The sequence below is a fragment of the Pollachius pollachius genome, assembly GCF_949987615.1.
Source record: "Pollachius pollachius genome assembly, chromosome: 4".
Classification (NCBI taxonomy): Eukaryota; Metazoa; Chordata; class Actinopteri; order Gadiformes; family Gadidae; genus Pollachius; species Pollachius pollachius.
The window spans coordinates 12,085,551-12,107,969 of record NC_136937.1 but is presented as its reverse complement, the minus strand read 5'-3'; the positions used below and the strand labels follow the sequence as shown (position 1 = coordinate 12,107,969).

Sequence of the window (22,419 nt, the reverse complement as noted above, 5' to 3'; positions counted from 1 at the left end):
CAAACCGTTGCGCTGATAATTAGCAACTGGCAATCAGACAAATATGCCAGCTGATGTTTAATTAGCTCAGCCATCTCGAGATGGCGGCTTATGTGGAACAGTTTGTTGAATCCGCTATCGATTAAATTTGAGCCCGGCCCTACGCAACTTATTGCATTGCTCTGATTAGTTATTGGTCCATCCAACTGTGTCCAGAGGCATTTTGGTGTGCGTCCGTTGATAATGGCGCTTGGAAATTGAAAATAAACTGAGAGGTTCCCGACTAAAACACAATTTGTCTGGAAATACAAACCCTCAAACCCTTCATCTTTAACCAAACATAGTAGACCTTATCTTATAAAGTTACAAATCGATATAGCTATTGTGTGTGTGTGTGTGTGTGTGTGTGTGTGTGTGTGTGTGTGTGTGTGTCTCTTTCATTTTCATCACCGATCTCTAATTGGAAATTAATAACTTGGACTATTGTCCAGCCGGATGGTATCTGAATCTGATCCGTTGTAAAACTTATTATTACTCTTCTTGTGTGAAATCATATTGTGCAGTCGATGGTAAATCTCTGTTACATTGTAAATGCTGAACCTTATTTGGAATTTCTGCCACTTTCACAAGCTTGGTCTGTTTGCTTCGACCAAATAAGAATTGCAATAATTCTGAGGGGTGTACAAAGGAAAAAAGCTGCAAGCATTTGTACCTTTTACTCGGCAGGCACCAGTCTATTGTGAACATAAATCCCTTCTCCTCCAGTTTATGCCGAATGATGTTGAAGACAGTGTTGGGTTCGCACTTTTATGCACACCGAACTAGACCGCTGTCTAGGGAAGTGGATTTTTTGTCTGATTCACGTCTTTCTTTGCACTCAGCAAGTTGTCCGGTAACTTATCAACCCCACCGTGTCCGGTTGCTAAGCGACGTCAACGTCATTGGCGGACTATTTCTCTGCTGATCAACACTATGAATGATAATTGTTTAAAGAAACCGCGTGTGAAGATATTGTTTCGTCTTGGCAAGGAGCCGTGTAATAAGCGGGTGCATAATAATGAAGTGAATAATGTATAATATATTGTATCCCTTACATATATTATAAGTCCAGACCAACATAACGGATGTGCGCTTACCACTTTTGTAAATGCCTTATATACAGTACATTCTGATTGCATGATGGGAATAGATCTATTCCGATTAGAAATGCAATCGGATCAGAAGTGTCCATGTATGCGGCTTAGACACACACACACGCAAAGGCTCCGCCATTGTCTTGACACACACACGCACGCATGCACGCGCACACACACACACACACACACACACACACACACACACACACACACATTTACGGCAGGTCAGCGCTACAGAGTGCGTTTCCACCTGTGCCAGTTAACTTCAATTACAATTTGCAGGGCTTTTCAAGCCGTAAAAGAACCCACCACACATCACACCACAGCGCTGTTTTCCGGCAAAAAATAAAAATAATAATAAAAATAAAAAAAAAGCCTTTTCATCGGCAACTTGAGACGATCAACGATGAAATCCATCTATCGTCGACAGTCGATAGAATCGACCATTAGCCCATCCCTAAATATCTTACAATGATTTTCAAACGAGAAATTCCTAGTTTTGATCGAGGTAGTGGTCTGTTCAATTTGGTATGGTTGCATGGGAATGGCGTGTTATCCCCTTAACCCTCTCATTTCTGTGAAACACGTGAAAACAGCAATCCAGTAGATTACTCATTTATTGATTTAACTGAAATAACATATTCTACCTTTTTAATGGAATAATTCACTCTAAAATTAATTTCTATCAATTATGGGTTCAAACATTGTATAAAATAGTTCCTAAAAGTAGAAGAGATAGATTAAAACGTTCAGATTATTTGGAATCAAACCGAACCAGTATTAAAAAACAGCCCAAATGTTCTTGTGACCGCTCCATCTTTAGACTCTTGATTCATTCTGTTCATATTTTGGCGGTGGTTGTAATGCAGATAAACCTCTGTGAAGATTGTACCACAATAAACGGCCCGCAAAGGTCCTTTTTAATAAACCTCATTAGCTTTCCTCTGTGCATATGGCTGCCATCGTGTCCCAAGGCCATTCATTTCCATGAGAACATTTTTACATCAAGCTTTTATTTTCTTCTTAACGCACAGAGGGAGGCCAATCAGAAAGGGATTAAGTGGGTAGGCAGCATGCGGGGCCGCGTCGTTCTCTTGTTTAATGTCTCCGTTTGAAATGCAAATGCGGGCGTGGCCGTGCTTAAAATCGGCGGGATGATCTCCATCCTAAACAACTGAAACAACTGGGGCACGGCGAACGAGTGTGTGATTGCTTCGTGAGCGTTCAAACGGATCTCTTCATGCGATGCAGCCGGATTAAAGTTTGATTTCCACTTTAGAGGTTCGTATGACAAGGAAAAGGTCATGAACTCTTATAAAAAAATTAAAGTGTTCTCAGGGGGAAAAAAGGCTTTCGTGGGGGGGGGGCTTTCGTGGTCGAAGCTGTCAAAACGCACAGGACAGTCTCTTCAGCAAGGGTGTGCAGTCAATGGAAAACTATGCCGCCATCAGTCAGATAGCGATGCGGACCCCCTCCTATTCTCCAAAGAACTTCCCCCAAGCTTAACAGCTCTCTGCATTTTAGTCGTGCGCTAGGTGGGACCCAAACTCGACGATTTGTCTTCACCACGGAGGGTGTGGTGGGAGTGAGAGTCGGATGAAGTTTGGGGGAACGAAGCTTGGCTCTGAGGGAAAGAGTTCAGCGAGGAGAGGGAGACAATGAAGCCCTAAGGTGGAATGGAGGTCTCTCTGGTAGCAGCTCCAGATCTATAGTAGTGGGAGGGGTATTCCAATGGTCACGTGTTTGACTTGCCGCCCATGGGTACTCTGTTTGATCCCCTGTGTATGCAGTGTACCTGTAGGCATCCTCGGGCAAGAACACCCACATGCGGCCCAGGAAATAACTTCATGCCAGACATGGAACCCCCAGAATTAATATCCAGGGTTAGGAACATGAGACATTGACGAAATGCTCAAAATCCCTATTTCCATGCCAAGGTTCTGTGTGATACCTTGGTTCTGGAGGAGTCCTGATGACCTGGTTTCACTTTCAAACTACATTAGTGTTCACCTAGCTCTCATGTCACTGTTGTTCAGAGTGATTTATTACATAAAGAACCACGTTTGTGTTATTACAAGAACCCTTGTATAATTTGAATGAAGATTATTGTGCATAATGTATGAGGGGAAAATAGGCTTTATGATGATGCTTAATTTTGTTGTGGTAATGGCATCTATATTTTAGTTCCCTTTACAGTGTAGCTGTTCGGTTCTGTGCTAGATTGTTGGCTTAGTCAAACAATATTTCAACCGATTTGGCATGTCTGTCTTAAAATCCGCTTCACCTCCCATCAAAAACCTGCTCAGAGTTCACTTGGACTCTGCATAGCCTCCCACCACCCCTCCTCCTCCCTTACTCTCCTAAATACATCCCGCTTACGCACTTATTGTATGTCCTGACACTTAATGGACGACCTCATTGCATGTTGTACTTCCTGGCACACACCGAAATAGTTCTAAGCGTCTTATCTTAGCTTTCGTTGTTGTACACAGGGAATGGGTTAACCTAGAAATTGTAAGTGCTTGCCACCTGTTTCAAAGCACATCCACCCGAGAGCGATATATTGTTGTTTCTATTTCTCCTGGCAACTGCACTTTTGTAAGTCGCTTTGGATGAAAGCGTCTGCTAAAGGCCCTAAATGTAAATGTAAAAAAAGTATACTGCAGAAAGTGAATTTCGTAAACGGCGTGTCCCCTGTGTGTAGTCCGATTTAATGTGCGCCTTCACTCACCGAGCGTGGGTGTTGAATGAATGACTGGGCGGGCGGCTGTGATGTGAACGTGTTATTTAGTTAACGTTTGTGTGTGGGCGCAGGTCCCGGTCGCCGGGCAGAAGGGACCGCAGGGCCCCGTCGGCGGACAGGAGACACGAGGAGCGGGAGAGGGAGCACCATCACCACCACCACCACCACCGCAGGGGGCCGGCCAGATCCAGGTACCGCTCCCGGGGCCCCACCACGCCCACGATGGGAGCCAAGGCCGGTGATGTCGCCGCGTCGGTGATGTCGCCCCGTCGGTGATGTCGCCGCATCGGTGATGTCATCGTACCAGGAAAAGCGGCGCTGCTGACCACCAGGACGATGATGTCACTGTGCTGATGACACCGTCGTACCGGTGATGTCACCGCAGCGACGAGGTCACCACGCCGGTGATGTCACGGTGCTGATGATGTCACCGCAGCGATGATGATCATCACGCCAACTATGTGGCTGCACCGATTGCAGCTATGAATCAGATCCTGGCCGCAGTGTGTTGACCTTGGATCAGAACAAAGCACTGATTTAATATTCATTGCATCTTATGGTGTAGTAATGCGTGGCGTTTGACATTGTAAATCCACTGATCATTTGCTGATCATAGCATGAGAGGTGTTTCTCCTGGCCGCTGATCAGACAAAACAAGCACATTATTCACTCTCAGCTCTGCTGGCTCGGATTTAGTCGACGGGGAAAAAAGTATAATTATTCATATAGGTCAATTCTAAGTTGTAGCCATAAAAGGATCTTCTCCAAGGGGAATATCACTTAGATCTAAACTTGATATGCGCTGGCTGGAATCTCATACTGATTAACTAGGACCAAGATACTCTGGTGCATCAACTCTGTCTATATGAATGTTAAGGATATCTATTTTGGTACAATGTTCATATGAACATGTTTTGTAAAATATGTAATATGTAACAGTGGTGATGCCTTGTCCTAGGTCCCCTCCCGAGAAGAGAAAATCCTCTCTTCGGTCCTCGGGAGCTGTGCCTCAGAGCGCAAGCTCTGCCTTCTCCCCCTCGTTCTCACCCCCCGCAGCTCACTCGCCCTCGGCTAGCCCCGCCTCCAGCCTGGGCCAATCAAGGTACGCACCTGTCAACCAACCACATTGCGTTTCAAAGTGTGGGTAGTTTACATCTTTCCCTTTGCCATATAAGACAACATTATAAGACATAATATATTTCGCAACAGCCAGGCTAATATTAGATTATATTTAAACACTGAAATGAAAAATGGTAGATATGTTTGGGCAGTGGATGAGGCCGTTGTTGTCTCTGCTAAATGCTACTTTTTAAAGATATTTAGCAACAGCCAGAGGACAATATCCAGACTCTTATCCTACCATCTTTCCTAGGGATGGGCACGGTTATTAGAATACTCGATTATTCGAAATGACGTGGGTATTCGACTTTAGCTGTAGCGGATTTTTTTAAATTTTTGCCTAAAATTAATTAAATATATTCATTAGCTATATTAATTTCATATTGTTACACTAAACGTGTATACAAATGCCATTTAATAGTTGGAATACTTGGCTATACCGGTAACCTCCGTTCCTGCGGAGAGAGTCTTTTCCACGGCGGGCTTGATTGTAAATCGCCCCCGCACCCGCCTATCCCCCGAACACGTAGAGATGCTCGTTTTTTTTAACAAGAATGAGTGATGCAGTAGGTTGGCTTATGTGTTATGTTACCTGGAAATGTTTTAGACATACTCTATTTCCGTCTTACACGGAATATATTTTTGTTGATGTTCTGTTATATGCGCATCATGCGTAATGCGAGGCAACCATTGCGCTGCAAGTGGAGATCTGTTGATAACCCGTGCCCACCAGTACTAATTACTTCAGTTACTTGAATCTATTCAGTTTGTGCCTTAAATTTACTTTAATCTAATTTCAGTTTGAGCTCTTGTCAAAAATGATGGTTTCGTTTCAAGTCGTTTCGATTCAGCATACTGATTTTGAGTGTTTTTTTCTTTTAAATAATAATTGATAAATTGAACAAATCGGATTTGATTTCCTTATTTATTTGACTTATAGATGGAAAACTAATACATTTGTTTAGTGAAGGCCAGATCACGGAAGAACTTCAGGCTACATTATGAGTGTGCTACACTTTATTTCCTTTTCTTTCGTAGTTCGGTTAACCGGGTACTCTTTTTTTTTTTTTGCCAATATTCGAATATTGTTAAGCCTTCAAATGCCCATCCCTAATCTCTTCATCCTCTCTCTCGTGTGCTCTCTCTCTCTGTCTGTGTTTCTGTGTTTCTCTCTCTCTCGCTCTCTCTCTGTCTCTCTCTCTCTCTCTCTCTCTCTCTCTCTCTCTCTGTCTCGGTCTGTCGTGCTCTCGCTCTCTCTGTCTCTGTTTCTGTCGCTTTCACTGTCTCTGTTTCTGCCTCCTATCTGATGCAAGCCCCCTCTCTCTCCAACTGGAACGGGTTGTGCATCGCTCAGCAGAAACCATGAATTCTGCACAAAGCTAACACAACTCATTCCCTGTGTCTCTCGTACTCCCACCCAAGGGCTGCGTCTCAGGAGAAAGAGAGTGCCGTGTCTTCGTCCATAGTGTCCTCTGTTCAGGCCAAAATCACTCAGGTATTTGCACTCGATTTTCTATCTCCTCAATATCTTGCCTGCTTGCCGTTTGACCATGGCGCTGCGGCCCAACAGCCACAGCTACCCAGCGCGGCTGCTTTGCATGATGACACTGCACCACCACTCTAATGCTTACATGCTATATCCCCCCCGCGTGCACACACACCTGCACGTACCGTATTTGATGGAATTCTGCTGCTTCCTTGGCCCGATCTCGCTTGTTATTGAGATGTTAAATCTCATCGGTTTAATATAGGTTCAATAAAAATACAATAAATTATGCATGCACAGAATAGACACAGGCCCATACGCTCCAGAACATATCACACACAAACACAAACATACCCAAACACGCATGCATTTCTGTGGTGGAACCACTTTTGTTTTGCTTGGGGATCCCTCTCCCAAACTTCTCCTCTTTTTGCAATCTGAAGCACGTCTCCCCGCCCCCCTCCCAACCTCCCATCCCCAGTGTTGTGTTCCATCCGTTCTCCCCTAAGTTCGGAGCCAATGTTCCCACCGCCCCCACAGTACTCCACTTCACCGCAGGGGTTTGTGTGTTTGCCCGGGCTTTGGCAGTGTTGGGGTGGAGCCGGCCTCACACAACCCCTTTTGAATTCCCAATGCCCAAAGATCTCCATCTGTGTTTCATCCGACCAAAACGTCACAATTAATTGATAAACTTTTTTTTTTATACAAATTCGAAAAAACATCAATACAGCATATTCTGTGGGTTCTCATGTTAAAATAAAAGAAACGTTGCATCTCAGCAATTGCTTTCATCTAGTTTTTCATTCACAGTAGGCGGGCGTGGTAGATAGAAAATCAATCGTCTGTTAATCACAATGAATAATCGTCAGCCCAACATAGGGCCAAATCATCCCATAAGAATTTTTTTTCTTAATCATGCAGCCTCAAATTCCGCCCTCACTTCAATGATGCCTCCTTCCGTCGTATTTGATCTGTATCCCGTTCCTAATGCGTGCGTTTGTGGCACTCTTTATCTGCATCCTGGATATATCAGTGTTCAGTCTTTATCATGTCCAGCCCTCTCATGCCCTCCTGATAAGAGGAGGCGGGGTCATTGATGATGCTGAACAGGTTGAGGACACGCTGCCTTTATGCTGATTCCGAGGCTCCAGTGTTGAATGCTCACTCAGACAGCGTCTTTTGTGTCTGCGCGGGTGTTTATGCCGGTATACACCGATTGTTTAGCACCGTGTTTATGCATTCATTAGCGTCGTCTTACAGCGGGTGGCGTCTCTGCGTTCCCCTGCAACACAGCGATAGCTTTCACACCACAGGATCCAGAATAATGTCTCACGGCGAGACGGAGTCATTCAAAGAAACTATAGAAAACTAGATGTACTTTATGTTCAATGAACAGCTCAATGGCAGCACCCCGACGGTTTGAGGACTTAGTAACACCATAGTCTATATCGCTCTGTGCCCAAGGCCCATGTCAGGGAAAGACTATTAACCTATAAGCAACGCACTGGAAACTCAAAGCAAACCCCCTGTCGTCTTCTTTTGTTTCCGGCGTGAGCGATGTGATCGGGGGCTTACACTATTCCTATCTTCCACTCCACACTAATGTTCTGGTTTTGAGGGCTGAATGGGGAGCCGCAGGCACCAGAATAGAGGGAGCAGTTTGTCTGTGACGAAGGGCAGGTAATGCAGGGCCTGAGTGAACAACCCCAGGCTCTTTCAGCCCAGCTTTGGATGAGTTCCAGGCTGGAGCTCCAGCCACTGAGGCTGCTGGGGAATGTGGAAGGGACTGAGGGCTCTACTGGTGGAGAGCAATGGTATTAGTGGTTCAAATATATATGGATTAGACACACAAACACACATGCATATATATACAAATACACAATATATATATATATATGTACACATATACACACATACACATGTGTAAACATGTACACACACACACACACACACACACATAAATACACATATACTAAACACACATACACAAATTAACATACACCGTTACACTTGTACACACACATATACATATGTACAGGCTTAAATACTGTACTTACACACCCTCACACATACATACACACACACACACATTTGCTGTTTGGTGATTAGTTTGTTCGAGTGACCCCATCCACAATGTCTGTGTATGCATACATATGAATCCAAAACGGCTTGATGGTGGTCCTTAGTGGTCACAGTGGTCATTTCAATAATTTGAGGTAGAGGAGTTGTACTATGTCGGGGCTTATGCACAGCATTCTCTGACCAGTCGTTACACAAGGAGAACGTGTAAAACCCCATCCAGAGCTTTCAAACGACTTGGTCATCCTGATCCTGTGCGAGTAAATGCTTGACCCGTTTGACGTCGTATTCTCCTCATCAAAACGGAGAGGCCAGACTGGTTGCCGTTAACAGCAGAGGCGCCCATGCGCGTCCCCATCAAGCTCCTCATCAGCAGCTCTCCGCCTCGCTCGGCTCGTCATGGCGCCGGGTGATCAGAGCGCCACTGTGTTGGTTAGCTGAGCGTTAATAGGTGTTTGCTCGGGTCGTTGGGGGGGGGGGGGGGGTCCCGGCTCATAAAGCCGGCCGCTGGCTCCACGCACCGCCTCGCTCCACCAGCCTGAGGCTCTCACACACGGCCGCCTCTTTGGCATTTATCTCGTGCTAATTAGGAGCTTAATGAACGTCTTCCCCTTCTCGTCTTTTTTTTATAAAGTTTGTTTCCCCGTTGCCAAGCTTGTGAAACGGCTCGGGCCGCACAGAGCGAGGCTGCGCTGTCAGTCGGAGAGCATTGTCTGCCCAACTTTGTGCGTTTTCTTGGAGGAGTTCTGACAGCGCCGATGCTAATTAGCATGCCGGATTCACACAGGTGAACTGGATGTCTGACGGGTCTTATAGAGCACATCTGAAAGCCTTAAATTGGATGCTTGGTTATTTATTTATTTATTGATGTGTGTGTGTTTGTCAGGCCCTTCACACCAGTGTCTTTCTTTGTTATTCTGTCATGGACTTAAAATTATTATTATTAAATGATGTATTATAGATGATTACCATTCTTGTTTATGTGTGTAACTATAATCGATTATCAAAGAAAGAAAGAAAAGAGCAACAGGTGTAATTGGAATATTGAAAAACATCACCGCTCTGTGCTGATTTGCTGAACTGCATTTTTGTTCTAGTTCGAAGAAATGTGTCTAAAAAGTAAAAGTTCTTATCTATTTAGAGTGTCTGACCTCTGGGCCAGATCCCTGAAGTCTGCAGCCATGCTGTTGGCACCCTTGTGCTAGTGCGTGGATCCAGTGGGATTGAGAAGGGATGTGTTTCTGTTGATCACTGAGAGGTTCCAAGGCTGCAAGCAGAGGCTTAACAAATTCAGATTCTCCCCAGCATAAGAGCTCTTAATCCAGCTGTGGACACGCCGGCCGGCCTAGCTTTATAGCAGCCAGCCGAGCAGGTAGAAGCTGCATGGAGAAAGCCAGTTAGATAATCTGACTGCCTCTCTCTGGCACTTCTGTCCTTTCGTCTCTCTTACTTTCTGTCTCTATGTCTCAGGCCTGGCTGTTCTTTGTCTCTCTTTCACTCTCTCTCTCTCTCTTTCTTTCTTTCTTTCTTTCTCGCTCTCGCTCTCTCCTCTTTATCTGTCTCTGTCTCTGTCCTCTCTTTCTGTTTCTCCCTCTGTCTCTGTCTCTCTCTCACGCTTTCTTTCTATATGTTTCTATTTATTTTAGCTTGCGCTGTCTGTCTATATTAATAGAGCTGTGCGTCCGTTTCCTTGTGTGGTGTTGCTCATAAACCACCGTGTTCTACAGTCACTGTGTGTGTGTGTGTGTGTGTGTTTCTTCAAACTTGTGTCTCTTTTCCTCCTCTATTCAAGCTCGCATTGATGTACCACACACACACACACTTGCCCTAATCTGTATTCATATGCGAGCACTTCTCCACTAATTCCAGCCTTGGTCCTCTCTCTCTTCCCTGTCTGCCCTCTAATTACGTTTCCAGAGTCCAGGCCCAGAACTTTCCTGCCATTTTCTTTCATTCACCGTCGCCACGCGTACCCAAATCCCCCCCACACACAACCACACATGCGCACTCACCCCACGTGCACACACATACGCACATGCATACAAAACACAGGCACACCACACACACCCTATGCAAGCATCCACAATGCACACAAACACCCTACGCACGCATGCACACACACAGACACACACACCCCAAGCACACACACCATGCACACACCCTCGCTTTTATCACATTTTGTTTTCTTTATCTGAGATGAGTTTTATAGCTTTATGTCTCTGTCGCTCTCTCTGTCTCTCTCCTTATGTTTGTCTATATCTCTGTCTCTATCTCTGTCTCTCTCTCCCTGCCTCTCTCTCTCCCTCTGTCTCTGTGTCTCTGTCCTGGCCAGTCATCATCTCGTGGGCTCTCCTTTCAGCTTGTCATAGTTTCTTTTTTTTGTTTCCTTAAAATATTTGTTATCATCACTAGTGGTGATGTCCTCACCATTCAGTCCCTTCCATGTGCTCTATATAGTTTTTATGCCATAATTTAAAGAAAAAGGCATCTCATAATTAGTATTCCACCTTGCCGTATATCATTGTGCCCTATCTTTTCATTAGTAACTTTATTTGGGAAGGGCATTGCATTAAAGTTTTTTTTGATCTGACCAATGATTCACTTTAGCATCTAGCGTGGATCGATGATGCTGTACGAGCCGTTCACCCACAGTATGCCCTACGTTCTTTAATAAAACCATCGATGGAGAACAATATACAGCCTCGCCCAACCCGATCCCAGCCCAACCTTCACCAGCTCCGATGGGGTCAGCGTCTAGCCAGTTTGAAATTGCGTCATTGCGGCGAGGTCTCTGCTTGTGTGCATTGTACACAACACAACCCTCCCCTTTTTCAGTTTGGTGCAGAAAAACAATCTTGGTCGTCGGCGCGGCCTTTCCTTGTGTGCGTGTTTTCAAGTGTTCCTGTGCTTCGTCTCTTTCCAGAGAGCCGTGCCTCTAGAGAGGGGGTAGGGAGGTTCTTAGAACCGATCGACCTGTGTTTCCCAACCTGTGGGTCAGGGGCCACACTCGGGGTCGTCTGACGTGTGTTTGGGGTCGTGGGAGGTCGCTGGCTAACGAGCGATGGATATTTCAGAGCATTGTACATTTTGACAAATGTTGAAGGATGAAGGTCCCTTACATACAAATAGGGTGCCTAATGATTAGTTGCCCCAGGCAAACTACATTTACATTACATTTGGTCATTTAGCAGACACTTTAATCGAAAGTGACCGACAAGCTAGGCAGTGAACAATCAACAGCATGCAACATCCAATCCTAATTACAGTAGCAACAAACATTTCTATTTCTGATAGGCAAGGTTAAAAAGTGAATAACAATAAACTTCACTGGGACATTGATATGAGAGCCGGAGGCTGATTGGGTTAAAACCATGTGTGGGGAAGGTTATGCATAATAATGTGAAAAGTTAGAACCGCAGTAATTTGCAGATGAAGAAATAAGGCCACCAACCAGTAACGGGTTGGAAACCACCGGACGACAATCTTCTCCAGTCAGTCATGGTTCTGAACCTCATTCACCGGGTCATATCGAATCCCAGTCGATGTTAACATAAGTATGAGCCACTATGATAAAGCCAGGGTAGGCATTTCTCCTATTTCTTTACATTCAATAAAAAGCAATCAATAAACAAAATTCTGTGACAAAAGATTTTTACTGTCTGTGGCTATTGAATGCCTGTAATAAGTCCATCCAATATTTAATTTGACCTAAATTAAGTGATTGGCTGGCCTGCCTGCAGGTCTACCTATCTCCCTGCATACACTCTGCCCATGGAGTCATCGCGTGTGACCAGAGTCTTCCACAAGGCTATAGGCAGACCTGTTGCTAAAAGCATCGAGCTAGTCAGGTGTTTAGGGGTAGTGTCTCTGCAAGGAGGCCTAAAGGGAGGAATGGGATTATTTTGGGTTGAATACTTTCAAAATCAAGCTTGCTCTGGCTGTTTCTCTAAATTGCCTACCCTAGCTTTCACAGGGGGAGGGGGTGGCAACAGGGAGACTCAGCTGGGACGTGGGATGAGACATGGCCCGCAGTGAACCATATTTACATCTCGCCCGTAATTTTAAATCAGTGTTTCATGTAACGAGCGTTGTGTCAAGAAGGTCGATAGGTTTCAGCCCTGCTTTACGGCCGCCCCCTCTTTACGCGTGCTGTATGGGGGCTCATTAAAGGGAGGTGTTCAGAGGGATAGACAGAGCAATGCGGGGTGGTACAGCCGTCCCCTGAAGGGCTTTCACTTACTGTCATCATAAGAATGGGCCGTAAATGGGCTGTTAAAATAGTCAGCCACTAAACCAGAATATACGGGAGAAGGTAAGACTAGTCTTGTTTCAATGGTAGTCCCTTTTAGGCCTTGAAATATTTGCCAAAAAGTGAATATATGGAGTGAATTGCTTTTCCTTATTTCTAAAAGTATTTTTTATTCTTTGACAATTTTTTTCTTTCGAAATGTTAGCAAAAAATTATTACATTTTCTTTTCTTTTTTGTCTTTCAGGATCTGATGGCCAAAGTGCGTGCGATGCTTGCTGCCTCGAAAACCTTCCAGCCCACTACCTAAAGAGGGAGTGGGTTTGACCGACCAGCCTCCAATAGGAACCCCTTCATCATGATGACATCTGGGGTAACAGTCCCCCCAGCCAATCAGCATGATGCAACCGACTGTCACCGGCAAACCATATCAATTTCTCTCCCTTGCCTTTTTTTTTTTTTGTTTTTTTTTGACACTGGGTTGTGTTTATCGTTCATTAAGTAACTAAAGATGGATCATGTGGTTCCTGACCTACAGTCAAACACTCACACACCTGTCCAGGGCCGGGAGTTGTCAAACCAGAAAAAGTGTTTTAACGATCATAAGTCCCTCTTCAGATGGAGTTATGACTTCACAACAGAGCCCCATGGCTGCCAGAGGCCTGCATCTCATCCTTCTGTGAAGGGTTAGTTTGTTTTGTTAATTCTTCCTCCTCCACCTTTTTAACAGTTTTAGTTAGGACTTTATATTATTCCTCAGCTCCAGTGTGTGGCCTTCTACCTTCTGTTTCCAGAATGAAAGTCGGAGCTCCTTTGTACTGCAAATTGTCAATAAAGTTTGAACTTGAATTTACCACCCAAGTGTTTCACATTCTGTTTAACTGCGGTCTGTGTTTTAAAAGATCATCTCAAAAGGATATGAAATGCAATTCAGAATGAATTATCTATAATAGGGATGAAAAACTATATTTTTCTGGTTTGTTAATGCCTTTGCAGAGTGGTGATATATTGTGTATATCTCACAACTTTAACTTTTAATCACCAATCACACTTCTTCTTGGGGAAGAGGGAGGGGGAAGCAGGCAGGCCAACCTTGGCCCCAGATGCACACCCCTTTGCCTGGTAATCAATGCCCACTCTTTATGATGAAAGTCTACGTGACTGGTTTGCATGGTTGGCCAGTGGGAATGCATGGTAGAGGGGATTTAGCCCAGGTTAATATAGCCCATCAACTATAAAGATGAGGTCACACTGTAGGACAGCCTGTGAAGACAGGGTGTGACAGTAAAGTCCCAGGCCGTATGTAAATGAGTCTTCTGCCCAGGAGTGAGTTATAAGGCTGAAAGCCTCCATAATACAGAAGCCAGATTACCTGACAAATAAGCCAGACTCCTGGCATTCTGCATTGTGGGTTTGCTGCTGTGAGTGTGTATGTGACAGCAACGTGAGTTAGGAGACACACACACACACACACACACATACACAATCCTCTCAGGAAGCTCCTGTCTGAACGGAAACAAGACGTATGTGGTTATTGTGCCTCGTTTGTGTGTGTCTCTGAGGTGTGTTGTCTGCGATAAGGAAGCACAGTGATGGTCTTCTTCATATTTCACAGGCTAAATGTCTGAGATCAGCTGGGAATTGTTAAAAATGGATGGTAAGGGAGACTCAATAAAAGAATGCAGTTTGCATACTGTTAGTCACTACTGCAATAATAATCCTGCCCGCAACAACGTGTTTAGAAAATATAAATCTGCAGAACCGTTTTACCTTGCATAGTTTATTGTTGCATAAATGATGCCGAGGGTGATTTCTGGCTAACGGCTCACAAAAAACACAAAGATGGTTTTCTGCTGTGCTTATGTGTTGGAGTCGTCTTTATTAATGCAATTCTTCTGTTGAGAGTCGTCTGCGCCAACAGCCTAAAGTGCTGCACCTTGCGTCTTCCTGAGGAATACCTCTATGTGTTGCTACTTTAAACGCGCTCTAGGTAAGATTTAAGAGTTATCATTTGGGTGGAATTGGTTAGAAATCCCAAAGCCATTCATCAGCTATTAGGAAAGTACAATGTGAGAATATTTGTTTGCGTTGCCTGCTCTTGCCCATGTATGAGGCGATCTAGATTTTTTATTCAATACCGTGCTTATTTCTACCAATCAATGCAGCTCATCCTTGATTGGCTGAGGGAATCCATCTTGCCTGCCAATCGCAGCTGTGTGAAATGCAACACTTCAATGGCAGAGAAACTTTAACAAACTTGGGGAAGGAGGGGATTTACTCTTTGTTTAGTTTCAAAAACTTGCCCTGTTCTGCTCCCTCTTTAAACCTTTCAAATACTACAGCATCTTCAATCCCAATAACACCTCACCTTTGACTGCTATCGGTCAGTGGAGGGTTACATAACCTCAAAGGATTTTAGACTTCAAATCCTCTGAGGTCATAGACGACAAGTACCAAAAAGGGAAGTGACATAAGACTGGCTTATCTTTTCAATCTCAGCTGGTTTCTATGTATTTTCTATATATGTTTCCGTAGGCTTAAAGAGACGACCCGAAAAACCATGAAATTGGCATTGATTTATACTGCTAATCCCTATTATATGGATAAAAAGAACCAAGTAATGCTTCAGAACTCCTGAGCATCGTGTGTCTGTCCTTACCTGTGGCATTTCCTTGGACCAATCATACTCCACCATAATTGTCCACGAAGCACCCTCGCTGCTGATGGTGGCCTTTTCAGTGCGTCGGTACATTTCTGGAGAACACTAAGCTTTCACAGCCCAGAGGAAAAGGCCTGGATACTTGTTAAAGTAATTGTGGGGATGGTTTCAGAGGGAATGTGAGGAGTAGGTTGGATTTAATAAGCCTTTTGTCTTTGGAGAAAGGGGCTTTTACTGTGTCAAAAAAAAAGAAGATATATATAAAGTGAAACATTATGTTAAAATAAGAACCGCTGTGGGATTAGAGACTTGGCTACCGCTCTTCCTCCTGTCAAGCTTTTGTTTGTTTTGTTAAAAGGAAAGCATACAGCCGGGTACAGAATGGAAGGAAACTTGTGAAAAAGTGAAGTGATTTGGTTGAACTCAGACTGACAGTGAGTTTGGCTCTCAGAGGGTTGGGTGGTGAGGTGTTGTGTTCGCCATGGCCGTGTTTACTGTCTACTGCCAAAATCACTTATCTTATCAGTTATTTGTGCAGATTTGCATTTGATCCAGATTCAGGGTCTATAAATTACAACTTGCTGTATTTTGTCCTGTGACTATTTAGCACACAATGGTTTATTTTCAACCTTATTTTCCCATAATGCGGGCGATAATATTCAATCAGGCCTTTTTTTATGGGTATACCTGAGCCATCGCTAATAGCAACACTTGTTCTCCATTATCTTGATTACAGCTACTTTTCAGTGGACATTTACCCACGATGTATAAATGTTATGATTAATCCCAATCACAATAAGTGGCATTAATGGGAATGGTATAAAAACCGCCCTATTCTTCCAGCATCAATATGTTTAGAGCGTGAGACAGTTGCTATCAGTTTGTCCTCCTCTCCCCCTCTGTCACACACTGACACTCTGACACTCAATGAAGCAGCTGCTACGCTAGAAGGCTAGCTTCTTGCACCTGTTCTCGCTATGTAGCGAACTGTCAAACATGACAGGCCAATGCACCGCTTCCAGATGCTAATCATGTTTGAAAAGCTTCCATTCATCGCCAAGCTGATGCTGTGTCGTTTGTCTTAATCTAACTTTCAACACAAGTATGAGCGTAAAGAGTCCAATTTAAACAGTGTACATTTTTGATAATTTCTCACAAACTTTACAAAAGTATACTCTGAAATGTTACATTTCATGAGTAACACAACAAAATATAAATAAAAGCAGATAAAACAAACACATAACTCTCAAATTAGACAAATGTGTGTAACATCTACACAAACTCTCTTGATGAATTCTAAGTAATTTGACCATAAATAGAAGGTAAAAATTTAACTAAATCCGGAGTTAATGTTCAAAGGCAATGTGAGGGACAGGCTAACTAGACATATGTGTCACATATGGCTTTAGTTATTTCAATGTGGCCTTGCTAAGGCATTAGCTGTGGTCCTGACCCCCAGTCGCTGTACGTTGAGTTTCACTCAGTGGGAGTTAACAGGAATAGAATTGCTCTGACTAAGTGAAGATTACTTTTTCACACCACGTTATTGGCCATTGCAAAAATGTCAGAAACAATTTTCAAAGAGTTTCATTAAACTTGAAAAAATTATGACAAAACCACATTTATTCTAGCCTAATTCCCTGCATGTATTTCAGAGCTCTTTTCAGCTTTTTCAGCTGCCAACTTTTTCAACTTTACATTGACATTTAGGGCTTTTAGCAGCCGCTTTTATCCAAAGCGACTTACAATAAGTACATTTGTCATAAGAAAGTAAAAAAATTATAACGCTGTCGGTACAGTAAGGATGTTCATAGAACCAAGTGCAGAGCACTAACAATGGCTAGGTTAACCCATTCCCATTACACAACAAAGCTAGCTAGGATAAGATGCTACATAACTAAGTACTATAACTAAATAATGACAGACAAAAATGTGTACATTAAGTGCCAGGACATTCAACATACAATAGGTAGGAGGGATGGGACAGGGTGGCTATGCAGAGTCCAGGTGAACTCTGAACAGGTGACTCTTGAGTCTTTTGCGGAAGCTGGTGAGCGACTCTGCGGTCCTTCCTTATCTTTCAACCCCCTTTCTGTTCAACATTCAAATGTTGTGTCAGATTTGTTTAAGTGAACTTCCACGAAGTACAGCCAACTGCTTCCTGTCTGCGCTTTTATTCATTTTTAAGTGCACCAGTTTAAAACGCAGAGAGTCACGCCAAGCCAAGCCCAATTTATTTATAGCCTTACCGTGTGTTCCATTCCTAGTATATTATGGTATATACATTCAAAGCACTTAAGGGCCGATGTTGAAAGCATAGTTTGATGGTACCTCTAACAGCAGACCGTGAAACGTGCTAAAAATAAGAAAGAGAGAAAAGGTTTGAATTGCCAGGGACAATGGCCAGGAAGTTCCAGCGAGGAGCTAGAGTGCTTGTGTGAGACGCAATAATATTGTGGTGAGCAGCACGGTAAAAACGGTTACACGACTCTGGAGTCCCATACACCGCACGACTGCTAGGGTCTTTAATGACCTGATATATTCCACACACAAACACAACGCCTGTCATTGGACCAACTGAACATCTCGATGGACAACTCCACCGCCTCCTAGGTACACCCAAACCATTGAACCCCACACAATGTCTCTGCCCCAAAGGACATAGGAGGCCTCTTCCCAGGATCCTTTGCAGCACTCGGGACTGGGATCCATGCCCGTGGACGCCACGATATTGAATCAATATTTCAAAATACCGGCTTATGAACGTGTTTGACGCAGTGCTTGAAATTATAAGTTAAATCTAGACTTCTGATAGGCCGCAACCGATGTTAACTTAAATACATGTTTTTTAAATAGACTGTGATCTGCAGGACTTAAATTAGACTACTGCGGGGGCACCTAATCGCACCTGCTGTTCAGGTCTGATCATTTCCGCGATAAAAGACAGCGTAATTTACCCACACACTTTCTATAGGGGACTCTCTGCAGCAATAATAATGCAAATCTGTGAGATGGGTTCTGCTGAGCCAACAGCTACAATAGTTATGAAGGCAGGTTGGCCTGAATTTCAGCTTCATCATTCGACTGCGATGTGACTTTCAAGCACATGCTGCTCAAAACTACAGTCAAACTGAAGAGGATAGTTTCAGAACCCAATTTTATTTGATATCATAACCTTTAATTGACATGCAACGTTTTAATTTTGACAGCGGTACCTTGTTTGAAACACAACAAAGACACATATTTATGAAGTTGCAACCTTTTTCCAGAATAAAATTCCGATGTTGACGCTGATCAGAACAGCAGCAGCCGCCATCTTTACATCCCATCAACCTAATGCCTCTCCTAAGAGAGCGGGGAGAAAGCCAAGCAACAAAATGATTGGTTGAGTGTTGAAACGCAGTCCTGTCCATTAACCACAATGATTATCCAGTGTATACCCGCAGCCGGCAAAGCTCCAATCAAACACACACACGCACACACGCAGTTGCCTCGGGGCATGAGCACACATGGAATGGGTTTGCGTTGTCATAGCAGAGCGCGTTCATTGGGGACCTGAGGAAACCCAGATATAGGCTTTCTGCAACAACATCACACAGCAGCCGCGTGGGTAGGAGAACACCCGCCGTTGGGGATCCCCTTACTGTTGAGAGAGAAAACAGCCATGACGGTTTGGCAGTGAAAATAGGAGCAAAGTGTGAAGGGAGAAGGCCACTGCGACCGCCCTTGGGTGCAGGAAGCCGGTCCGGAGGACCAGACACCACACTCACCCTCTTGCAGCAATTCTCAGCACTTTTAAGGCAGGATCCACATGAGTGGAGTCTGCAGGTTACGTCTGTCCCGATTTGACTTGAAGGTCTCGCTGCAAATTGTCACGTTGCACATTGTTTTGTGGAGCGAATGCCAGGTGTGGAGAAGGAGGGTTCAATATGGACTTTGCATTTTTTTACTTTTTATACCCATGATTGAAGTAACCACACAGTTTGAGGTGGACATTAAGCAGACGGCAAGAAAGGGTGGAACGCGCTCAGGGTGACCTTGTTTCCCTTTATGGAAACAACTTCAACGCTAGTCACTGAAATACTGCTCGGTCTACGAGAATACAAAGAACCGCATACATGCATTTTAATTCACATTTACATTCAGGGCATTTAGCAGACGCAAAGCGATTTCCAACAAGTGCATTTGTCAAAAGAAAGAGAAACTACATTATATCGCTGTCGGTAGACGTTAAAAGAAACAAGGGCCAAGCACTTGCAATTGTTAGGGTAACCCATACCCTGTAAACAACAAAAATAGCTAGGATGAGATGCTACATGATGCTAAGTACTATTTCTAAGTGCCAGTTTTAGGCAGACATTAAGCAGACGGCAAGAAAGGCTGGAACCCGCACTGGTTGACCTTGCTTCCCTTTCTGAAAATAACTTACAAGTTAGTCACTGAAATACTGCCTGGCCCTATGAGAATACAAAGAACCTCACGCGTAGACACAGAGAAAGGCAGAGGATTTACTTATATTTGGCAAAATATTCAGACCATGCAGACGACGCTGTTAGAAAAACGTTGAAAAAGCCCAGTTCACGTGTAAACTTCGGTTTTTACCGCCAGGTTCTCTTTCCTTTGTATTCCCTAGGCTGCTCTGCTGGCCTGTGTAATCAATCACGATCTATCTTAAGATCCCATCTTTAGATATGGGCTACAAATAATAGCCACATGCTAACACCTCGCCCCCCTGCTATTGGTGAAGGGACCCTCAGTGTGAAGAGGTGAGGCACCTTGGCCGCGGACGGAGACGGAGTGGCTAATCAGGTCCCGCTTCTCCCTGAGCGTAAACAAACACAATGTGGACGACCTGATAGAGAGAGGGAGGGAGGGGGAGAGGGAGAGAGAGGGAGAGAGGGAGAGGGAGGGAGTGATAGAGAGAGGGAGAGGGAGAGACAGAGGGAGGGAGGGAGAGGGAGAGGGAGACGGTTGTGATTCCACTCTACCGTGTTTCCACAGGTCTTCATTAGAGGTGTTGTTGTGTGTGAGGCCAAGGTTACCACCGTCGATAGCCATCTAACACTTTTGGCTGAATGGTAGAAGACGCCCCTAACCCTGTAGCAAATAAACACATGCACACACGCAAGCATGCACGCACCCTCATGCATGCACGCACGCACACGCACACACAGAGAATGCAAATGCAGAAAGACATATATACACATGCATGCATCCACATGCACATGCACACAAATTCACATGCACACAAATTCACAGGCCGACACACATGCAAACTCAACTGTGCCCACACACACACACACAGACACACCTCGCACATACACTCAAATGCACACAGACCATGCACATACATATTTACATGCACAGACACACACGCCCTCACACTACACAAAAGTGAGGATGTAGAGACAATGCTAATGTTATTGCTGTGGTTAATCAGCTGATTGCTTCCCTGGAAGACACTCCCCAAGCCTCACTGGAGGCAGCTAGATCTGGCCTCCGTATACCCTCCCGAGGAAGGAGGTCAGCTCCTTTCATTTGTCTTGCTGCTGTCTGACAGCCCACAAAGTTTTTAATGGTGTTTCATTATGTAAAAACAAATTGAGCTTGCAAAAGACTTAAATGCACATTTTTAATCTCATTATTTTTTTATGGTTACTAATTGATGCCAATCTTAAAACACATTATCTGGAAATTCAAATAAATTGACTTTTCCTAAGTCAGTCAAAAAACTTTTGAACTTTTAATGTTTTTTAATTGCATGTGTTATCTGCATTGTGATCGCTTATATACGCTGCTGTAACTCAGGTTTTCCATTTCCCCCGCAAACTAAAAGGGTGCTAGGACTTTTATTTTGTAATTACGTCATCCGTTGGAGCGTGGACGTTTTTCACATGATGACGTCGCTGTTCAGACTCAATCCTGCTGTAGTTTGACACAGAAAACAATGTGACCGTCTGTCTTACTCGGTCTGGTAAATCCTCAGACTGCACGGCTCCATGCACACAGAAACGCTTCTTCACGGAGACAAACACCCACAGGATTACAGAAGCGTTGTAATTGATAGAATAAATATTGACACCATCGACGCGAACACTTTATCCTGGAGCAGAGCCTGTGCCGATTTAGCAGCTTGCTAATTACAGATACATGGAACCAGGCATGGGTTTAGAAAGACTTGGACCGGTTCCTTCTGGCTAGGAGTCTATCTCCCTCGTTCCGTGGGGATGCCTGCTTGCCGCGATTTATTCGAAATATGTTCTGAGCTATTCCTTTAGCAATCGCCTGCATAGCCTCTGATTGGCTGATACGGTTACCGCTTCACCTGCTGATTAGGGTTGATGCGACACACCTGTCCTCCGCTCATGAAATTTAATTGAAGGGCCCCATACAGGCAGCCCTCTCCTAGCATGGAAAAACATGGAATTGTGTGTGTGTGTGTGTGTGTGTCTGTGTGTGTGTGTGTCCGTGTCCATGTATCTGTGTGTGTATGCACCGCATGTTTGTGTGTGTTTGTTCTACTCACATCTACCGTCGCTTTCTTAGGCCCTCTGCTCCAGAGATTTAATTTATGATGCAACACAACACTGTATTCATCTCATCCTAAAATGGATGGTGTTTGTGTCCGACGTAGTGAGGGTTTCCACGCATGGAGATAGGAGGTGGACGACACATGGTGAGGCAGAACATCTAACCTGGCCTCTATCCAGTGCAGTGTTGAACATTGTGGCTACGTGGCTTTTTAATTTTCCCTCACTTAGGTCTCTGCGTGGATCTGCTCCTAAGCCGTTCATTGGTCATGGATGACGCACACAAGGTGTTGTATGCCTTGTGTAGGAAATGCATTTTACCCGATTGGAGCATCTTGCTCACTTTCATCTGCCGTCCCTCAGCAGGACAACATGTCATTCTGTAATACAGGATGTTATCATATTTACAGGCCGCCACACTCCCTACACAGTTTTTCTTCC

The 22,419-nt window shown here is 44.3% G+C and overlaps 1 protein-coding gene across 2 annotated transcripts in view; it reads left to right on the top strand.

Moving 5' to 3' along the window:
• Window positions 1-13,627, top strand: part of sfswap (splicing factor SWAP) — a 76,521-nt gene extending 62,894 nt beyond the window's left edge. For both annotated transcript variants that reach the window (XM_079735255.1, XM_079735256.1), the window contains exons 16-19: window positions 3,930-4,049; window positions 4,817-4,960; window positions 6,400-6,472; window positions 13,037-13,627. In XM_079735255.1, the coding sequence (XP_079591381.1) occupies window positions 3,930-4,049; window positions 4,817-4,960; window positions 6,400-6,472; window positions 13,037-13,099 (400 nt within the window). In that variant the 3' untranslated portion in view covers window positions 13,100-13,627. The remainder of the gene's footprint in view (window positions 1-3,929; window positions 4,050-4,816; window positions 4,961-6,399; window positions 6,473-13,036) is intronic.
• The last annotated feature ends 8,792 nt before the right edge of the window (window positions 13,628-22,419 follow it).